At 40.0% G+C, this 22,204-nt stretch overlaps 2 protein-coding genes across 3 annotated transcripts; one reads left to right on the top strand and one right to left on the bottom strand.

The window, feature by feature from the left end:
* Positions 1-33: 33 nt before the first annotated feature.
* radx (RPA1 related single stranded DNA binding protein) lies at positions 34-7,228 on the bottom strand. Its single transcript, XM_086098003.1, has 15 exons — positions 6,216-7,228; positions 5,052-5,194; positions 4,649-4,841; positions 4,314-4,422; positions 4,061-4,161; positions 3,653-3,772; positions 3,469-3,564; positions 3,210-3,377; positions 2,403-2,560; positions 2,201-2,325; positions 1,691-1,732; positions 1,521-1,612; positions 1,205-1,441; positions 581-766; positions 34-517 (listed from the first exon to the last, which is right to left on the bottom strand). The coding sequence occupies exons 1-15, from the start codon at positions 6,802-6,804 to the stop codon at positions 381-383; spliced, it is 2,496 nt and encodes an 831-aa protein (XP_085954129.1). The 5' UTR covers positions 6,805-7,228; the 3' UTR covers positions 34-380.
* A 986-nt stretch (positions 7,229-8,214) lies between these two features.
* Positions 8,215-21,688, top strand: tbc1d8b (TBC1 domain family member 8B). 2 transcript variants are annotated; one of them, XM_086097986.1, is made up of 21 exons: positions 8,215-8,466; positions 10,442-10,552; positions 10,652-10,770; positions 10,956-11,181; positions 12,276-12,516; positions 13,236-13,443; positions 13,552-13,719; positions 13,800-13,961; positions 14,474-14,624; positions 14,720-14,934; positions 15,151-15,268; positions 15,359-15,644; positions 16,270-16,399; positions 16,475-16,573; positions 16,747-16,815; positions 16,893-17,133; positions 17,224-17,289; positions 18,507-18,599; positions 18,727-18,774; positions 18,867-18,964; positions 20,093-21,688. In XM_086097986.1, exons 1-21 carry the CDS (start codon positions 8,340-8,342, stop codon positions 20,495-20,497), a joined length of 3,381 nt encoding a protein of 1,126 aa, XP_085954112.1. In that variant the 5' UTR covers positions 8,215-8,339; the 3' UTR covers positions 20,498-21,688. The 2 variants fall into 2 exon arrangements, with proteins under 2 accessions (XP_085954112.1, XP_085954113.1); XM_086097987.1 differs by lacking the exon at positions 18,507-18,599.
* The last annotated feature ends 516 nt before the right edge of the window (positions 21,689-22,204 follow it).

Raw genomic sequence — 22,204 nt, 5'->3', positions numbered from 1 at the left:
TTGACCTTGAAAGTTGTCAGTCTAGACAGTATAAACACTAATATGCTTATTTATTTCAATTTCTTTGCATGTTAGAATCACATTAAGGATTTGCATTCTATTGTGCGCGTGAGTGAGACTGAGTACACAGTGCTATCTTTGTGACAAACTGTTTGATTTAGAATTTCTAATTTGATGGGAAACAAAATGTGTCCATTTAAGACTAAATGCAACAGTAAAAATTTACTGGTAGGGAAATCTATTAGACAATAAGCACCATTAAAAGTAGAAAATTGTTACGAGTGTCCATTTAGTGCTTTTTGAAGATGTGCTATGTTGTTCAAAATAAGCAATGATTAATGAGTAAGAAAAATGCCCTAGAGCAGTGTCTTTTTAAACTGCTACACAACAGAAACTTCAGTCACTTTGTACACTTTGCTAACCAGTACCTCCACCTCCTCTCCACCAAGGTGACAAATGTCCAAGACACACACCAAATGTGTGTCCTCCAGCTCGCCGGCAGTCGCCATGATGTCCTCTGGGAGATCAAATAATAGGTGTCATTGCGATGCTAAATAACTCTGTAGTGGGTGAATTTTACCTGGTCTGTGGTGTGACTCCTCACTGTGGCTTGAGGTGACGCCGCCCGGAGGGCAGAGGAAACCAGAAGAGAGACAAGACAGCATGGTGTTGTCATGACGACCCAGAGGAAGACCTACGGCTCTGTGCTTGCTGGAGCGCACAATGGGTAAAAATGCTCCATCGACAGCTATTTGCTTGTTTAAGCCTGCCAAAACACATTTTTTAAAATAAAGGTTAAGCATGTGTATTGATTTAAGATAACCGCACATTAAAATATGTTTACGTTTGTAATACAGTCATTAAATTCTGTTTCCTGGTGACTCACTGATGACTCAAGTATGCCTAACTAAAGGTCAGTTTGTCTGGTCTGAAACTATTTGGAAGAAATTACGTCCATCTAGTTGATGTTGCTACTGAGTATTTTCCCCTTCAGAGAATTCCACCAAGTTCTCCATCTGAATTGTCCAGCTATTTTCCAACCACACACGTTCTAACCACTACTACTTTTATTCAGGCATTGAATAATAATAATAAGAAGAAAGACTCATTGGTGGCTCCATGTTAAATAGTGTAGTGTTTATGAACAACTAACAGCACATCAGAGTGTATGTATGTCTGAGAAATCTAAATTTGAAAATCTTACCTAGTATGGTAACTTGGTAGTATCCCGGGCAAATGGTGACTGGGAGTACATCGGCTGACTGTTCTGGTGTCCAACGCATGGGATGAAGGTTGCTCCACCGCAGAAGGGCATTCTTGTCATCCAAGGTGAAACTTCGAGAAATGCTATCATGATGAAGAGCGCCGTGACGCAAATGCACAGAGATTTCTTGTTGTTGCCTTGACCACCCGCTGCTCTCCCAGGATAGCATACCGTGGCCTGGTGGAAACAAATACACGTTCGAGCAGATCAAAATCTGCGCATTATAATAAAGTAGGTTCACAGTTCACAATCTAACCTTCATTTTGTGGTTGCAGACCCTGTCGCCGTGATTCAGAATCTCCCTCATTCTCTTGCAGCTCTCTTTCTACTTCTGCATTTCTGGCTCCTCTGTAAAAGCAGACACCTCAGCTGAGCATTGTTGAAGTAGCTTGCTTGTGTTAACATTAGTAACAGCATCGTTCTTACCGTTTCACCGGCACGCTGTTCACAGAACTCTTTGCTGTATTTCTGGAAAAAATATTTGCTTAATTAAATTAATTTGTCCGCTACTTTGTTCACTATGCAGGTGAATTTCAATCAAATAGAACATTGTGGAAAATGTATTTCAATTCAAAAAGTGAAACTGACTTCATATTATACACATATTTTTATATACAATTTGGATGATTAAACTAACAAACACAAACGTTATTGTCTCAACAAATTAGAATACAGTTGACCCTGCTATTTGTGGGGATAAGGACCAGATAGTAAATAGCAAAAATCAGTGTATCATCCACACCCATTAAAAAGTATTCGGGGGGAAATAAATAACCCCCCCCCTAATTATGTATTTTATTTTATTTAAAAAGGGGGGGGCAAATAAACATTTCATGTTTTCCATGAAAAAATAGAAACTGATTGAAAAAATTAACTAACCACAAAAACTAAAACAAAATTACAAATATTTAAATATAAAATATAAAAATATCATACCTTGTCTTCATCGTCCTTTTCCTTCTCACAGATGCTTGTTCAGATGGGGCCGATGCAGAATTGACTGACAAAGTTGCATCACACACATCTGATACGACATGATCACCTGTGGAAACATCTGGCACCTGCAGAAAACAAAGTATTTCTCTCAAGTCTATAAAAATTACATTGCTATAGGGCAATTTTAAGCAATGTATCATACCCCTTTAGACCCAAGACCTTGTGGCTCAGCCATGCTTGATTCTTCCACATATCTAATAGCCATGATCTGACCTTGAATGGCAACTTTTTTATGCTCTCTATACTGCAGCGTCTCCAATTCCTTCTTCAAGTCGGAAGCAGCGACAAGGGGAACTTGCTCTGTCGAGTGAACATTTAATAAGACAAACGTCACAATGGACAACCACCAAATGAATAATGTACGAAGATAAGGGTAAAGCATATTCATCAATTTGCAAACACTGCAGGCTCGAGGTTATTGCAAATGCTATCTGATCTTAATGTTATCTGATTTCTTCTATCTAGAAGAAGTTGAATCATTTCACAATTAAACTACACAATTCAGTCTTCAGCTTTGGAAATAATATTTCTAGTATTTTTTTGGTAACCTTTTCTCTTACAATTAAGAATTATCTTTGTACTAATAACGGTATGACTTTTTTGTTGATCTTGTTCAAATGTTTACTTTGTGTTGGAAATATTAAGATTTTTTTGTTAAGAGTTTGACTTTATTTACAAGTATTGTTTTTTTCCAGTCTGGCCCAAATACTCTGTACCACTCACTGAATGCTGAGAAATACTAAAGGCAGAAATTAATTTAGGGCTATTTTCACTTTTCACTGCAGTTTTTGGAATGTAATGCCAGTGAGTGTCGGGGGATTATGATCTGAACTATGCACTTTCCAAAAAGTGATGTTATGTCATTGCTGCTAATAATTCACACAATGAAAATGAAACTTTTAGATTTTTGAAAAAAAAAAAGGTGATATAAATAGAACAGTAACTGCACCGAAGGTCTCTGCCACTGGCTGGGTGAATGTACGCGGGGCATGAGGGTAGCAATAATGGCCACCAACAGCCGCCTTATCGAGGACCATGTTGTCCTTCAGAGTCTTGTTCCGCTGCATGAGGTTCATAACTGTGGGGTCATTTTTATATGGTCGACCCTTGTGGTAGCCTGTTACGGTGACAAAGTTCAAACCACATTGAACAACTCGTCTTCCCTATGGCTACAGACAGATGACATTTAAGATTTGAGCTGTGTTAACCTGTAATGAAAATCTCCGTCTCGCAGCTACTAGTGAGGTAAGGCAAGGAGCCTTCCACTTGGCACACTCGCATCTGAGTGCACACCAGGTAAGCCACTTAGAGAGAGAGTAGATGATGTTTTTAGCAAATTGAGATGCAGATTTGCTTTAGAAGTCAGTAGAGGTATCATATGAGGGGTTTTACATGGGTATATGCTGCCAAAGATTTCTGGCTGAGAGGAGGAAAACAATTCCAGGACAAAGGGATGCTCCGATGTTCCATCTATTGCATGGACCCAGCGGAGCGACCAGTACTTCTCAGGGCCTGCAATAAAAGTGAGCAAGGTCAATCTAACATCAAGTCGATCAAAATACAGGGGATCATTGATTCACAATGGTCATGACATACAAGGTTTTGATGTTACGAACGGTGCTCAGTGATCTAGTTTGCAGAGGTTAGTAGAAGGTTCCAAATGAAGTATACATTTGGGTCACACCACTGCCATAAGAATGAGCGTCGTAAATGGAGCACTGCCTATGTGTAGAGCTGAATTTTCTTATCTGCGTGTCCACAGGGTGTGCATGACCAAGAGGTAGGTTAGGGAAGACTCACCTAAGTTGCCTTTTCTTTTTATTCTTTCAACACGACCAACAAATGTTACCAAACCGATGACGTCACAAACAGAGTTGTTGGCAAGTGTTTTGATCTCTGATCTGGGAAGATAGAAAATGTGAAATGAATCATGGTTCACAACACGAATACAGTGTGAAAAAAAACTATTTTTGCATTTGCACAATCCCCAAAAATGCACATGTAGGGCTCAAGTGTAAAGTAAAGGCGGACGGATGATTTGAGGTTAAATCACCTTGTGGCGAAGCGGTAGGACACATCAGGCAATGACCACTGAAGTTGGACATTCTTAGGTGGCACCACGGTGATTATAGAAGTTGGGTTGCGAGCGTTCAGGCAGATTTCTGAGAGATAAAAGATAGAACTGTGAGATCACAAATGCCAGCATCCAATTTTCTATTCTTGTTGTAATAAATAATAAAAAATAATAAAAATATTATGATTTTTCAAAATCCTTTCAATGTTAAGTCATCCTTGGTAGGGAACCACTGCTTAAAGGTCAACAAATGAATCCTCTCACACACACACACTGGAAAACAGTACCCTGTTTAAACGTGATGGAAAACATACCAATGGAGGTAAACGTCTTGATTCCATAATGGTCCATTTTTGGGCGTGAGCGATTTGAGTAACTCAACTTAAGAGCGTAATTCTGGATGTACAGCACCGTTCCAACATTGAGCGAGTTGTAAAACTGTGGACATAGCTCGTTCCAAAGCACAAGAGACATGATGCCACTCTGGTCAGCAACTTCAAAATATGCCTAAAAGAAAATTAAGTAAAGTCAGATGGGGACTGGAGGTTATGTCTTTAGAGCAGGGGTTCTCCAACATTTTGGGTCCAGAGCTCCCTACAGGAGAGAAATACTTTCAAGGACCCAAGATGAAAGGACATAAAAATTATTTCAATGACCGCGACCAGGGTTCCGTGGACCCCAGTTTGTGTACCACTGCATTAGTGGGTTTAAACTTACCTGGTAAGGGAAATCGATCTTGGATCCGTGTTTGCCATAATAGCGCAATCTGGATTTCTGTATTATCTTCACCAGGAGAGGGAGGGGTTTACATGTGCTTCTGAACACGGACTCCAGGTTATTAATAAGAGAGATCTTGTTCACTGTTGGACAAGAGAATATTGGAGGAGATGAACACAACGTGCAGGCAGGGCGTAGTTAAGGTGGGGAGGTCGAGGGAAACATATACCTTTCGGAATCTGTCCCTTCTGTTCTCCCCACACACTTTTGTAGCAAGATGATCTAAAAAATTGGATGGACATGTATACAAAGTAAAAAGTGTAAACTGTGAGAGCTAAAGCTCGCTTTTTCCACTTGTGGGAAAATAGTATATCCCTGATGCTAAAACGAACATAACTTTGTTACCTAAAATGTTAACTTGACAGCTAATTTTACTTGAGTAATTTTACTCCCCCAAAAAACCTACGCCTTAAGTAGGTCCTACTCGTAATTGGTGATCACTTCTTTGCACATATTTTTTTTTAGTTCAGAACAGGTCAATGTAGACTGATTTAAGTTTAATCTTTATATCTCCATAGTCGCATACACTTATTCTGGTTATAATTCAGATTAGAATGACTGAGTCTGAGCCTAGTTTCATATGTTGATTTGGTGGACTTCGGAAGAATTTCAGATTTCAAATTGGGACCTGGCTGGCACTCTGTAGGTTTTGGCATTGACTGATTCAAAAGCATGTCTGAGAATGGGCAAAAAAAAATGTTTATCAGTTTTCCAAGCCTATGTCCATGAATGTCTTAAAACACAACAGCTATGTGTGTGCTTTGATGGAGGACTAAGCATAGGCTGAAATCTGAGGATTTTGACATCTTTAAAAACAATGACAAAGCTTTTTCACTTCCTGTTTTTTCCCCATTTTGTGTCCAAAAGGCTTACAGGGGCAAGAATGATATTTGACTGATATTTTTTAGTTCAGTCAGTGCTGTCATTGGACTTATTTATTAGGCTATTTATGCTTTACTGTCATTGTGTTTTACTTTAACCAGACTTTTGGCCAGTTTGGTTATGTAAATTGGCCACTATAAAGAGGGGCATTGCGAGAGGATGATCATTTGCTCAATTTGAGTCTACCCTACTTCTACAATGATGGCTCGAGCAGCACCTCACCGTCCAGCACTGGGTCACGTGAGGAAGGCGCCGAGATCCACATGTCTCCTTCTGGATACTCGCTATTCCACAGAGACAGGTAGTGTTTACGACTTAGCTGGAGGGGGACGTCGCTCTGGAGCAAGGTGTTCCTCTCCATGCCACTTTTGACCAGCACAGGCAGTGAGCTGACATCCCGAACGTGAGACAGCAGCGCCGATTTGCCCGAGGCGCACCTCATCTCCTCGATGCTGATATAGCCGTGACCCACTGTGCGCTCGTTGTAAACGAACGAGCATTGCGTGATGATGATGTCCGACCCTGTCCTCAGGTTGTTGCTGTGAACCAAGTGATTTAAACTTGGGTGAAGGGAGCATTTGGCCCGCCACATTCCGTCGGTGACAGTCACGTCGTAGCAGTAGCTCTCACGCGGCTGTCCTTCACTTTGTTCGCTCAAGTAGCGCTGAACTGCGATGACAGCGACACTAGCCGCCGCCTCATCTTCCTCCTCAGTTAGTTGTAGGTACTGCCTGGTCGATAACTGCTCCATTGCTCTCCGAAGGAAAGATGGACGAGGAATGCAAGTCGAGGTTGATGAGGTTTCATCCATCGCGGAAGTTTATCCAACAAATTGTTCAATGTAGTTTGAAAACTAGCTCTCGTTAGCTAACTGATGTCTTCCCATCGGTGAGATGGTGCCGCCGTGAGAAACCACATATTTATGATAAACTATGGGGTAAACTTATCTTACTACAACCACCAATAACAATATATATACATATATACTTTTTGTTTGTTCATTTACCCGGCTTGCGAACGGTGTTCGATAGCAAAGTGGCTAACGAACCGCCGGTTGCTCTTTGATTGCGTCACTATTAAAGATGAACAGTAAGCAAATGTTCATCAAATAAACAGTCCGTATCTTGAAGTTATGCCGACCTCTAAACGACGTTTTTGTCTGGCGGTACTAGCTAGAAGAGGGACGCTCCTTCAAATTGCCCGCTCGCTTGGCATGGCAGTTGTGAGAGACAGAGGCGGACGAATTTGACGTCATCTACGCGACAAATAAACTTCTGTAGTTCCAGATGTCTGCATTTGTAGTTAATTTCCTCTAGTCCCATTTTGGATGGAATAACTCAATACACGTTATTATATTTTTGTAAAACGTATAAATCGTTTAGCTATTTTTAAAATATATTTATTGTTATTAAGTTCAATTTTCAGCTGAAAAGACCAGTGTCACAAAGTGCCATGTAACCTAGTGGCTCTTCATAGGCCATTCACAGAACTCTTTGCTGCATAATAAACCGTGAAAGTAGCCATTTTTGCATATGTACATTATTACCTTTGTATATTAATGAAACAGGTGCCATTGTTGTGTTGAGTGTCAAGATGGTGTAGCTCGCCTGACTAGGGTGCAATCCAGGCACCATTGGTTCAGTTCCTGTTCAATGACAATGTGAATGTTTATCATCTCTCCATGTGAATGTGCCCTGAGATTGACAGATGATCAGTTTATGGTGTAGTCCATCTTTCGCCCATCATCAAGTCATCTGTGAGAAGCGGATAAAAGAAGTTGAACTTGCTTTGCAGATTCATGTTGCAATCAACATTGTACCTTTAACTAAAACAATAAATGTATGCAGTATTGCAGTTAAAAAAAACATTTATCCTGATCTTTTATGAGAAATGTTTCATCTGCGTCACTCACAGAGGAGAATTACAGTTTATTAAATTGACACAATTTCACAACACCCAAATCAGCATGTTAGCCAACACTTCCTTTATGACAGGAAACAAATGAGTTACCACAGTGGGGTGGAAAAGCTGAAACTGTTTTTATTCTAATTACTGAAATAAGTGGGCCCAAAAAAATGATGTTGTACAGTATATAAACTCAGACATGTCGATACTCATAAGGATACCATTATTACGGAATATGCAACAATTTCTCCTTCCTACCTCGGAAAAACTACAATCCCACAATGCTTTGCGCCTGGCAACATTTCTTGTCGACGTGGGAAGGGAGGCATCCCGACGGTGGACACAAACAAAATATTCAACGGGTTTGATGTGTATGCAACGCTGGAGGTAACCGTGGCATGACAGGAGGTTTTGGAGGCGAACCCGCTGACGTTTCTAAATATGTGGCTCAAACCCGAAGAGATCCTGCTGAAAAACGCCTTTAAACTGTGGGTGACCGAGAAGGATAATGAGTATTTCGTGCTTCAAAGGAGGCGAGGGTACGGTGAGGGTGCAGGCGGCTTGACAGGTAACGTCCGGGGGTATGTTTTCACCTCCTCGCATGTTTGGTAGCTGCTGTGTTTTAAACTACCAAGTTGGTATTATTAGGCTCACTGGTCACGAATGACCATCTTTTCCTGTTTGAGTTTTTTTTTTCTCCTGACGATCGAGAAGACAGTGTACATACAGTAGCATGCTAGAAATGCACTGCAACAGGTTTAATGCCAAATAGTGAACAGATGGCTTGTCTTAACATTGTTATCTACCTGTCAAAGTGTAATTTGTTCGAGCATAATAGTTGCCTGGCGGTTTGCATGGAGCAAAGTACAGGGGATGTTTACACTGTTCATTTAATTTCAAGCTGACTGGCCTGTAGCTATGCTTCAGGTTAGCCTGGATAATTATAGACTAAGGAGTAAGGGCATGATTGTATCATCTTCATTCAGATTCTGAGAATGAATCATTTATTTTGCTTTGGGTTTGCAGAAAAAATGACGTGTATGTGCATTTGTTTACAGCCCCAGGTCACTTTGCGTTGACAACTCAAAGTGGGTGAAGAGTTTACAAAGCAATTGCCAAAAATTGTACTCAAATAAGAGTACTGTTACTTTTCAGTATTACCAAGTCGTCCAAATAGCAAATTCAGCCCTAATAAATGCTTTTGAATTAACTTTGTTTACACGCGCGGAACAGCACGATAGGCTCACCAGGCAGCGATCTATTATTGTGTACAATTTGATTACGTAGAACAGGTGGATTCGCCCACATTTATCAGCAATGCTGACATCTATGTCATTACTCAAAAACAATTTAAGTTCTGCCAACTTACATCTTTATCTTGACTGTTGTGCATTGCGGATTGCTTTTCTCCCCGTTCCATTTGACATGCACAACTGCAATTTGGCTTTATTCCACAGAGCATTACATTTTACAAACGCAGACCAAGACAGTCTTCAGTGTGTTTCTCAAATTCCAAGTGGAGATCTTGTAGGCTGAAATGCTGACATTTTTAGGCAGACACAGATGACGGTGCATGGCATACATGTGGCATACTTGGAGTCCATCTTCTGACACATACAATTTATCCCCAAAAATTGCTTAAGTTAATGTAATTGAGTAAATGTACTTCTTACCGCCATTTCTGTTTTAACATCACTGTAATTACAGACTCGCAGCCTGGCCAATAAATGTGTCAACTACTGTATAGACACTTTGATGTTGACTTGTGATGGCATTCTGCATCACAAACTAAGACAAGCAGACTATCATTTAAAGCAGTAAGACTCCATCCCGCCATGGCGAGGAATGTGTTCAACAATAGAGAGTCTGCTTTGATAATAACCGGGATTATTCACTATACCTGCATGGTGTAATAGCGACAGCTGAATGCTGCAGCTGAAGCCCTCTACAACTCGAGAGCCTTTCATGTCTCAAGAATCTTTCAGAGGGTTTAATGTCTATTCTGTACAGTGAGATGACCTTTGTCGTCTCCCAATGAGAGCATGATGATGCATTATGTTTTGTGACACTTGAAATTCCTCAAATGCTGTACTGGAACATGCTAAGAAGTCATTTACCCACAACAGCAAGGCCCGTGCAAATCTGAAGTCTATCTGTCTACTTGTTAATTATTCATGGGCGGCATGTGAGAGAGAAGCCTTAAAGTGCCAGATGTGGTAGTTGCGTATCTCTGACGTCAAGCGCAGAAATCACGTTCTATCCTGTCAGCTCGTGTTTAGAAGCACAATCTATTAAATGTAAATCTAAGTGAAATACATATTTTTCAACAAAAATCTCGTTGACGTTGTCATTATCTTTTGTGAAGTTTCAGAGACTGTCAGAACATAATCTTTTGAGATGCTCTTAGTCCTAAACCACAGTTAAAAACAATATTACAAAAATGAGACTGCAGCTGTGAATTAAGTAATAATTATCCCCTGTAGCTGTAGAAGTGTGAAGGTCACACAGTGTTGGTTAAAATATCACTGCGCTCTATGTTGCAGGTCTCCTTGTGGGAACGTTGGACACAGTACTGGACTCCACATCCAAAGTGGCTCCTTTCCGCATACTGCACCACACGCCGGATTCACAAGTGTATTGGTCGATAGCATGCGGTATTTGCTTGTGATAGCATTCTTGCTGAATTTGAACTTTCAAATGAAATGTAGAAAATAAAATATCTTTGTGTAAGCTATTTCCGTATGTTGTGTCAGGTGTCACCAAGGAGGAGATATTCCAGCACTGGGATTGGCTGATGCAGAATATCATGAGGACCCTCTCTGTCTTCGACTCCAGCGAGGACATCACCAGCTTTGTGCAGGGCAAGATCAGAGTACGGAATCCTAAGGACTCAGTACAAGATATATGTAGCACTATGCCACCGTAGTCTGTTTGCATTGACACTGTCTCGATGCTATTCATTTCATTGGGATGCTCCACAGAGGGACGCTTTAGTGTAACATTGCATCGTCATGACACCAGCAGCTCACCCTTAATACTGTATGTTGTATTTTTCAGGGTCTGATTGCTGAAGAAGGGAAGACGTCTCACGTGCTGGAGGATGATCCTGAGAAGTTCAGAGAGGCATACTTGAGGTTCGAGAATTGGTTTTCGCTGCCGTCAGAGGAGAAGCTGGTCACGTATTATTCCTGCAGTTACTGGAAAGGCAAAGTGCCATGCCAGGGTTGGCTCTACCTCAGCACCAATTTCCTCTGCTTTTATTCCTACCTGCTGGGAGCTGAGGGTGAGACTTTTTTTTGCCTACAAAAGATACTTTCATTAACAGTGGGGTCTATCATTTAACCTTCAATTTGACCTCCTTTTCAGCTTGTTCATGGCCATTTTTGTCCACATACACAGTCTGTGTATTGATAAATTATTGTGTGAAAAGAGAAATTATTTTAAGTCCTGTCTCATGATGTCACAAAAACGAAGAAGGACAAAATGTCCCGGACAGAGCGTTGAAAAAATTATGATGTTGCTTAAAAAAAATTGCTTCGGAAAATAATTCTTGCCACCAACGGAAATCACTTTTATTTATCCAAAACATGACATTGGGGAAGACGTATTTCTTTTTTAATTTAATTACTTACCAGTTCGTTGTTCTCAGCCTAATCTGTTTTGGGGCAAATCTACTCACAAACAGGTCATGATTCTTCAGCAAAAAGTTATTTCTTATATATACATTTCTAACATTAGACATTAAAGATCATATTGTAATGAAATTAAACCTTTTTCACACCTCAAGGTACCAGTAGTCGTCTATACGTACAATATTGTACTACTTGCGAATAATAAACCCCCTCGAGTTTGGATTATTTTTTATTTATAAAACAATTTCTATAGTTGTTGGGAAATTAGGGTAATTTTTATTTTTTAACCTTTTAGTCTGTTTGCATAATGCACTGATTGGCAAACAATCCCAAAAAAATGTCAATGTATTCTCAGGGCCACTGTTTTTTTCTTATAGTTTTTGTACAGGCTGCCTACGGACAGAAGAGGGAATCTCTACTTTTCAAATATAATTTATTACAAAATGTAAAAAACAAACAAACAAAAAAACAGGCGATGAGTGTAGAATGAAAGCCATTTATATTTGTATTTTTTTAAGATGATGGCTGTTTTGTTGCTGCAATTATACAAATATTTAAATACAGCATGTCATGGCTGCTATGTGAAAAACACTTATGTCCATTTTTGTAATTATTATTATTATTATTTTTTACATTTTAATGTTTTTTGGGGATGAAACTGAATGCAGACATCCAAAAAAATAAAAAATAGTCAAATAAATAAATAAGCAGTTTCATAATATTTCCATTTTGCTTGCATTTTTAGTGAAACTGGTCATTTCCTGGGACGAGATTTGGAGGTTGGAGAAAACATCAAATGTCATCCTGACTGAGAGCATCCATGTGGTGGCTCATGGGGAGGATCACTATTTCTCCATGCTGCTGCACCTCAACGAAACATTTGTCATCATGGAGCAGCTAGCTGACTACTCCATTAAGCGCCTTTTCGATAAGGAGGCCTTTGAAAGAGAGAGAGCACTCTCAGACCCGCTGCAAATTACCAAGAGGTGCAGTTTTTTTGCTCATTAGGTCATCAGATAGCATGTTATAAATTCATCCATTTTTAGCAACTTAGTAACATAAATTACCCAACACTTTTTGGCTTTTGGTCTTCGTGGCAGTTTCATTATTAGTTCATAACAATTTGTGATAGAGTAGCTAATAGATGTCTGGTTCAAAATTCTACAACATACAACGCACAGCTCAAGGGTAGGATATAATAGCGTTCATCCACAAATGCATCCATAGAAGAGCAGTCAACCATACCATAACTAACCTCAATCATGAAGCGAGAAATACCGCCCACTCTTCAGCAGTAAAACATTTTGTTCTGCCCACTTATTCCCAATATGCAACAGCATATTTGAAACAGCCATACAATTTGCTTGCATTACACCAGGCAAAATATTCCGGGCTACTTTGCAGAACATCCCACATATCAGCAATAAGTGTCTCCCAATAGTAATTTGCAATTGCAAAAAAATGGCAACATTTCTGATATGCCTGAAGATGACTTTTTGTAAATATTGTTTATATAAATTATCTGTAGTGTGTTGTCATGTGAGCCATATATTGCCCACACTTAATTGACTCATTCCTGTAAGAATACAAATAAATACAGTAGGTAATTCACAAAACAAACCCCTTAAGTGTTTAACCTCCTCAAAATAAATCAACAATCAAGTTTTTATGATATTCATCATGACATTTTTTTTTTCTCCCACAGAGGCCTAGAGGCTCATGCAAAAAGTGAGCTGTTCCGGACATTTTTCAGGCTTCCCAAAGAGGAAAATCTGTTAGAAGTGCACGAGAGTTTCCTGTGGGTGCCTTTCAGCCATTTTAATACACTTGGCAAGATCTGTCTATCTGAGACCTACTTGTGTTTTGCCAGCCAGGACGGGAGCCAGTGTCACATCATCATTCCAATGCGCGAGGTAGAACACCAACGGCTTCACTTGATTTATTTCCATTGCTGACACTTCCTTCCGCCACACGTAATATGATGAAATTACTTTCTGTCTGACCAACGCGCCACCTTCCAGGTCGTAAATGTTGAGAAGCCAGATTCCAGCAGCCGTGCTTTAACAGTGTATGTGCGTGGGAAAAGGGCACTCCGTTTCACTGAAGTGCGGGACTACCAGCGTCTGGCAACAACGATCCGCAGCAGATGTGGGATTAGTGCTAGTCCGCAGCACTCAGCCTCAGCAGAGGTAACAATTCTGCAGTTTTTTGGGGCGTTTTTTTTTTTTTCTTCTCCCAACATCAACATGGTTTCATCCTTGTCCCGAAGGTCATCCGAGGTGAATGTCAGTCGCTTATCAACCACTTTGAAGACAACCCAGAGGACGTGACGCTCATGGTGGGCCAGAAAGATAGCAGCAAGGCAGTAAGCACAGAGGCGCTCATGACGGTTTACCACCCTCAAGATGTTGAAAACCTTGACCCCAAAATGGTACGGGACAAACACACTAGCATTTAGGACAAGGTCAATACTGTTACTGACTAATGGCTAATGGATGTGGAAAAAGGCATCATATTTGATCTACTATTTTAACTTGAAAAGTATCTCCCTATTTTATAAGTACTTGTGTTGCTTCTAACTTTCGTCTCATATTATTTTTTGGGTGGTAAAAAATAAGACATTAAAGCAGTGGTCCCCAACATCTGGGCCGCACGGTTGAAAAAAAGCTAATGCTGTTGCATTTTAAAAACCTAACAAACCACCAGAAGCCGCCTCCCGGTACGTGAAAGTTACGAACTTCTATGAAAAGGTTGGGGACCACTGACTTAAAGAACTAACACAAAAAAATTGCCATAAGTAAATTATTTGTAAGTATTTTAAAATAGGATGTTTTCAATCACCCTATATAAAGACAAAATTATTAAGATGAAATCAGTGTCTAAAAAAATACATGTTGGTTAAAACACTTTTAATGCCAGAATCCTTATCCTCATGATCAACAGCTTAAAGAGAAGATGAAGGAGCAATCCTGGAACATCCATTTTTCGGAATATGGCCGTGGTACAAGTATGTTCTTCACCAGGAAGACACGCGACTTGATTGTCCGCGGAGTTCCTGAAGCCTTGAGAGGAGAGCTGTGGATGCTTTTCTCAGGTATTTTGTTGTTGTTGTTGTTGTTTTTAAACACTAAACATTCTTCTCACATTCAACTCATAATAACCTTTCTTTCCATGTTGTAATATTATAAGGAGCCGTAAACGACATGGCGACTCACCCTGGCTATTATACGGAGCTGGTGGAACAGTCTCTGGGCACGAGCACGTTGGCAACAGATGAGATTGAGAGAGACCTTCATCGCTCTCTGCCAGAGCATCCAGCCTTTCAGAGTGATACAGGAATCTCCGCCCTACGCAGAGTCCTCACCGCATATGCTTATCGGAACCCTAAAATTGGCTACTGCCAGGTAAAGTCTCTTTTGTGCTGGTAACTGGATGCATTCTTTATATCTATTTGTAAATTGAACTGTATTATCATTCAAGATTTTGGATGTAAAATATTTTTTGAATATTTATTAAAAGGGGTGCAGTGAAAAATGCACTCATGGCAGACATTATTTGTAAGCTTTCAAGGTTGTTAAGTGAGCAGTTAAGTCACAGAGTGACTCCTTTCTTTTACTCAGGCCATGAACATTCTGACTTCCGTGTTGCTGCTCTACGCCAAAGAGGAGGAAGCCTTTTGGCTATTAGTTGCTGTCTGCGAGAGGATGCTGCCAGATTATTTCAACCGGAGAATTATAGGTACGAGGATGGCTGATAGGGATTTGACAAATGGCCTTGATTGATTTATGCCAGTCTCTAGTTGACGATACGATGACTTTGTTTCTACAGGGGCGTTGGTCGACCAGGCTGTTTTCGAGGATCTGATTCGAGAGAACCTCCCCCAGCTGGTGGAGAATATGACAGATCTGAGTTTCTTCTCGTCCGTCTCTTTGTCCTGGTTTCTCACCCTCTTCATCAGCGTGCTGCCCATTGAAAGCGCCGTGAATGTGGTGGACTGCTTTTTCTACGATGGCATCAAAGCCATCCTGCAGCTCGGCCTGGCCGTGCTCGATTACAACATGGACGCTCTGATCAGCTGCCATGACGATGCTGAAGCTGTTACCATCCTCAACAAGTAAGGGTCTATTCTGAATTCACATTAGGGGCTGGGCAATAAATCAAAATAATTCTATTAATCGCCATTTTAACCCTATAAAGCATGAAATATATGGGAGAAAATTCTAATTCTTTATAAATAGAGTATTTTGAACAAACTTCCACATATATGATTTATCATCATATTTGATACATCCAGTCAAAATGCTTTAGATTTGTACATTTATAACTGTCAAAAATATACTAATAATAAACAGACATATCAAACATATTAATAATTCCCAAAATTAGAAATAACTTTTCCCACTATTATTAAGTATAGGTATAGGTATAAGCCTATGTATAAATACGTCTTTCGTACACTTAAAACATTTAAAATAGAACATATTTATATGTTTTTGGGAGCAAATGAGTTACGCACAAACTATGAATGTTAGGTTTATGTTAAAACTGATATAGAATATATTATTGTTGTCAACATTTTGCACAGGAATTATTTTTGGATAAATAAAACCTTTAATTGAATATTTGTTGGGTTTATTAGATTAAAATCGTAATCGTCCTGAATGACAGAAGAAAAATAGAGATTTTATTATTGCCCTAATTCACATTTAATTTTTTTAATTTTTTTATTTGCTCTTTAGATTTTTTGATAGTGTGACAAACAAAGACAGCCCGCTGCCACCCACAGTGCAGCAAGCCCCCGTAGGCAACAACGATAAATCGACCAACGTAAACGTGGACATCAGCGAACTGATCCGAGAAGCCTATGAGGTACTGCCGCGTTTTTTTTTCTCTCCCCCCCAGATCCATTTGACTGTGTTTTTGAGTTCATTTTCTCTCCTCTAGAAATATGGCAGCATTCGCTCAGAGGAGGTTGAGAGTTCACGAAAAAGAAACAAACTTTTTGTGATCCAGACACTGGAGGACACAACAAAGCAGAATGTTGTAAGTCGGCACTCTTATTTTTATTTCCACGTTCGCTGTATATCGCAGGAACGTTCATTCATGGGTTTTTACAAGTTACGTTATGAAGAAGTGTGTTTTAATGTGTTTACATAAATAAAAAGAGGCTAACGTAGTGATTTCAAATTTGTCAGTAATGATTGTTTTCTTTGCAGATTCGTGTAGTCTCCCAAGACGTCAAATTTACTCCTGCCCAACTTGACGAGCTTTACAATTTGTTCAAAGTGAGTGACACACTTAGCTGTGCTCTCAAATCAAGTGTGTCTTTAATCTCGTCGTCATTCCGAGTATGTTGTTTCAGAGGCAACATTTTCTCAGCTGCTACTGGACAATGAAGAGCCCAGCTCTGCTTCACCACGATCCGAGTCTGGCCTACTTGGAGCAGTACCAGTTGGGCTTCCAACAGTTCAGCGTGTTCTTCTCCCTGCTGGAGCCTTGGACTTTCTGCACCAACAAGAGCACGCTTTCTCTTTGGGTTTTCCGCTTAATCGACGAGAACCAAGACGGCTTAGTCAACTTTAAAGAGTTCTGTTGCGCTCTCGGTGGGTGTGCTGTTCTGTTCAGGCCGCCTTTGTCACAAATGCTGCTTTCATTTTTCTTTGTTCAGTAACATTGTGCGTTATTTCCTGCAGATAATTTGTACTGTGGATCTTTTACAAATAAGCTGAAGTTCCTCTTCAAGCTGCATCTACCACCAGGTTAAGTGTCTTGAGTATATGTTGCGCCTCTGTCACCTTCTGAATTGCACATTTTTTTTATCTCTGAATGGTAATTGTAGTCCAACAAATCGTTCAGTCAACACAGAAGCAGCCAAAAGTGAACGCGAACCACTCCATATCCAGCAACAGTGTTTATTCAGTGAGCACATTGCTTGGTGAGGGAGAACGCCCTTGAATCTATGACTCTAATCTGCATGATGTGGCACTATGTGCTTGAAGGCAGCATCAAGAATAGTCTGCATGGGGTGCAACATCTTTGCCATGGTAACGATAGCTGCGTGCAACTGTGAGGGCATTTTATGCTTTCTGTGTCATGACGGAGACTATTTGAATTTTTTGGCTCACAGCTTGGCAGAAATACTCGCATGATGTGAGTGTGTGAGACAGCAAGAGACAGTCGCTTAGGACAAGTTACGGGGCAGACAATGACTATTCAAATAAAAATACATAGGATAAATAAAATGAGTCTCTTCTCTTCCAATGGAATGAAGGCAGAGCAGTTAGTGCTTGCGAGGCTGCGTTGCAAACGTGTAGACTGTAACAGCGCCCTCTGTTGCCTGACACGTCGTACACTCCATTTTACAGCTGATGTCTCAAATTGAGCTATTTTCAACAGTAAGAAGATCATATTTTGTCTATAATTCATTTGATGATGTAGTTTAGTGACAGCAAGTAATTATGCCTGAAAAATAATGAATTTAAGAAATTAATTCTGGAACGAAATCTCTTTTTACTGCTTAAAATAGCAAAATGAATGAAGTATCCCTTTAATACACAACATCCAATAATCCGTTTCCTATGTTGCTAAAGATCATAGGTGAGCAGGATTCTATCACCACCTGACTTTTGGGCTAGGTGTTCGGGGTAATTAGCTCATTTTCAACGCTTCATTATAGCAGTTTATCACTAACTTGTCATGTAGTTTTCGCCAGCATCATTGCCAATGAGACATCATTGTGTATGGTAGCATTCAATTCAAGCATGCTCCCATAGCAATTGGTAAATGGGGCCGAATTCAAATTCACTCAAATCTTTATTAGTACCACAGAAGAATACGTTTTTGTACTACTGTATTTGATGCAAATATGGCCAATGTTTTCTTGATCAATAGCTGACAACACTTCCTCTGCCTTGCCTATGCTCTTCTGTCTCTTCGTCTTTTCCTCTCAGTTGCGCTTACAGTCATTCTCTTCTAGCTTTCACAGGTAGTCCTTCGCACGTACAGGATGAAAGACTGCCAAACTGTTTTGCAACGACAGAAGGCTCTCCTCACTTGAGTAGACTTCCTGGTTAGCGTCTTGACTGCTTCTTCTCTCCTTCAAGTCTCACTTTTCCCTTTCCCTAATATTGGCATCCTTGCTTCAATATATCAATTTTCTTATTATGCTTTGCTGACATTTTGCCCATACATTGCAGACTTTGATCTTCCAGAAGACGGCGTGATTAAGAAAAGTCCTGAAAGAGGTGCTTTTACAGTTCTGTGTATTCAAAGGCTTTGTGCAAATGCCAACGTCTTTCCTGTGTGTGACACTAGATTGTGTGTCTGTAATTGAAAGGTCGAGGAAAAGTGGACCTGCAGGCCTACCTGAAACAATGGCAGAATGAAATACTTAGGAAAGAAGAAACCATCAAGGACCTTCCCCGAATTAATCAGGTAATTGAATTAACTTGTCGATTTACTTTGTTGAGGCTGTGATGAATAATGACTTACTTAATTAGGGTTGTGTTGCACTCCATAGTTGCACCAGAATGTATACACATTTTTTCCCCCACATATTAAAACCATATATGAGAATGTTTTGTTCAAAAAATACCCCAAATCATAAAATCAAGAATTAGCGCACACAAACATTTCTTTGTACATGTTTCTTGAAAGCAGTCAGGTGACTGCTCACCAAGCACATCTCTTCTGCGGGGTGTGATAATACGAGTAAAGAGACACACTATTTTCTATTTTGTCCTTTTTTTTTTTTTCTTGTGATAAAATACATTCACGATGGGTTTAAAAGGTGTGTGTTGATATGTTGTGCGATGGAGGGCTAAAACTATTTTTATTTATTTTATTTTATTTTTGTCTCCATATCACAAATTTAGTGTTCACTGTATACTGTATAATGAACATTTAGTGCCTATTTATCTAAGTATGCTTTTGAGCATCGAGTGCAGGGATGGGCAACTGGTGGCCCATCATGGATACACTCTTGAGTGGTCCCTTGATTAATTAAAAAAAAAAAAAAACACTGATCAAAATTTAACAAATGGGGGGGGGGGGGGGGTGGGCCAGCAAAATCTATAATATGAAAAAAATATTGAACAAAATGGGGGGGGGGGGGATGCTAATATGCGACTCAGTGGGTGCCAAAGTGCGAGTGTGCTGGGGATGACGGTGGTTTAAAGTTATAAAATCACCAATCACCACTAGATGGCAGACATGACTTCCCTGTAGTACAACGTGAATAAGCCTAATATTTTTTTGCATATTTGGAATGAGATGCATTCATCAATATTAACATTTTGAGTGTGTTGATTTTTGTGTGTGTGGGGGGGGGGGGGGGTGTTTAATTGTAGCAATTTATGTTGGTTTCTTGTTCAGCACGTATTTTGCATATATGTACGTATTTTGTCCGTATTTAAAATAGCATTTTCATTATACATCTGGTTAGGAATTGTGTGGTCCTCTGTGATCCCCTCAGTAGCACTAATGAAAAATTGTGGGCCCTTCCACCATTTGGTGCATATTTTCAAAGTATGCTTCTTTCTTTTTCTTTTTTTTAAATCTTAGTCTCAGTTTATTCAGTTCTCCAAGACCTTGTACAACATTTTTCATGGCGACCCAGAGGAGGAGACTTTGTACCGCGCTGTGGCCCACGTGACCAGCCTCCTTTTAAGGATGGAGGAAGTAGGCCGGAGGCTGCAGGAGCCCAGCAGCCCAGCTGCGTCCTCAAAGCCCGCCCCTGCGTACGGGGAGGACGGAGCTCCTCTCACACCCAAAAGCTCCGGCACCCCCAGCCCGCAGGAAGCCGGGCCCGAGCCAGGGGTGGACTGGTCCTTCTCCTTCGAGCAGGTCCTCGCGTCGTTGCTCAACGAGCCAGCAATAGTCTGCTTCTTTGACAGACACGTTGACATTCAGAGTAAAATTACGCTAGCTCAAGTGGCCCAGCTGAAGCTAACAGGAAGTAGCAAGTGATTGGAGAGATTAGTAAGGCAATCAGCGGATGAAGAGCAAAAAGGGCTGACATGCGAAATCCTTAAATGGCTTATATGGCATGCACACAAGAGGCATCTTTTCATTCCTGTATTGCTCACTAAGGGACATTCCTATGCCACTATTTCTTTGTACATCAATCAACAGTGTTTTTCACTCACAATGTTGACTTCATAGCACTCATTATGCAGATTTCATAGAAATAGTCTCCCTTTTCCACATTGCACCCAGCCAGAATGCCATAGAGCCCGTACAATATCGCTAATATTGTATAAAAGACATAAGTACTGTTTATTGTACAGTGTCTGACAGAAGAGGTTGTTCTATAATCTCTGATGTCATACTAACCGTCATATCAACCTAGTTTGCTCCTGGCAGATTAGCCCCGTTGTACTGTTAACGCTTATCACCAATGTGATGTATAATACTGTATGCTCTGCTGATGTGTGTTGTCCTGTAAATCTGTATGGAGAAGAAGCATTGCCATTTGTTTCTTAATTTGCAACACTCGGTACAGTATAGCTCGTACCCCTGCGAACCAGTATCACCAGTGCGGTGGCTCAAAGTGGACTCCACTAGTTTTGACTAGTAGTTCAGTAGAGAGCTGCTTGGAATGGACGTTGAAGGATGTTTTACTTTCATCAAATCTCAGGGTGCAATTTGTATGCGTTTAAAAAAAGAAAAAGAAAAAAAAGAAGTGTTTTATCCTGAGAGAAATCATTTGAAAATTATGACTGAGTTAAACATGATTGTTTTAAGCATGTGTAGCACATTTTGATGCGCGCCTTCAACAACATGCAAAGTGTGAGGTTGTTTTCTATTTATCTGTGCTTTTGCTGCTTGCATCCCAATGACTTGTTGCACATTGTTGGAGAATATGCCTACACGTTGGAGGCGTTCGGGTTCAGAAGGTCCCTGGGTGCTTTCGCTCTGAGGCTTTATTTCTTCTTGCATAGGAAAAGACAAAGTGATTTGAGTGCCAGTGATGTTTTTTTTTTTTTTTTTCTTCATTTGTTATTGTGTATGTATAGTCTGTACTGCGATTGTGAGTACAAACAAGCATCACCTTTGAAAACTGATGGTCATTGTTTACATGGCTTATAAAATGTTGCATATATTATAGTCTACTTTTGATGACGTCAGTAAATAAAGCCTAAAGCCATACGCAAGGAAGTGGATTGCCCATGTCATCCATTGTTATACAACATCACTAATATGCTTAATTGATCAAATATAAATATATTGATCCGATTTAAAAGATAGATATTAAATGTATTTTTGTCTGTGACAAGAATGTTATTTTTTACAAAAGGTCTTGTTTTGTCCAAGTATAAACTGATCGCTCATTTCAGAGCAACCTTGATGTGAGAGGATTTGACATTTTCATTTGGGTTTATTTACTCTGTCACACATTTCAAAAAATCGGCATTAATTTTGTTTGAAGGGAAAAGTAGAATTACCCATGATTGCTTTGCAGGGATTTTTTTCCCCATTACATAAAGGCGATTGCTGTAGTATTTAATTGCTTCAGTCATTTATGTGTGCAGTTATTGTCTGCTGCATTTGCTGAGAATGTGACTTGCCAATAATTCTCTTGCTTGTGTATTTTTTATTTTTTTTATGTTATAAATGTTGTTGTAGTAATAAAAAGTGGTCTATCTTTTAATAAGATGGTTTGGATCCTTCTTA

Source organism: Leptonotus elevatus, chromosome 16, assembly GCF_054856555.1.
Source record: "Leptonotus elevatus isolate MCC_2025b chromosome 16, RoL_Lele_1.0, whole genome shotgun sequence".
In the NCBI taxonomy this organism is placed as follows: Eukaryota; Metazoa; Chordata; class Actinopteri; order Syngnathiformes; family Syngnathidae; genus Leptonotus; species Leptonotus elevatus.
Note: the sequence above shows the minus strand (reverse complement) of the source record. Positions and strands in the feature narration are given on the sequence as shown.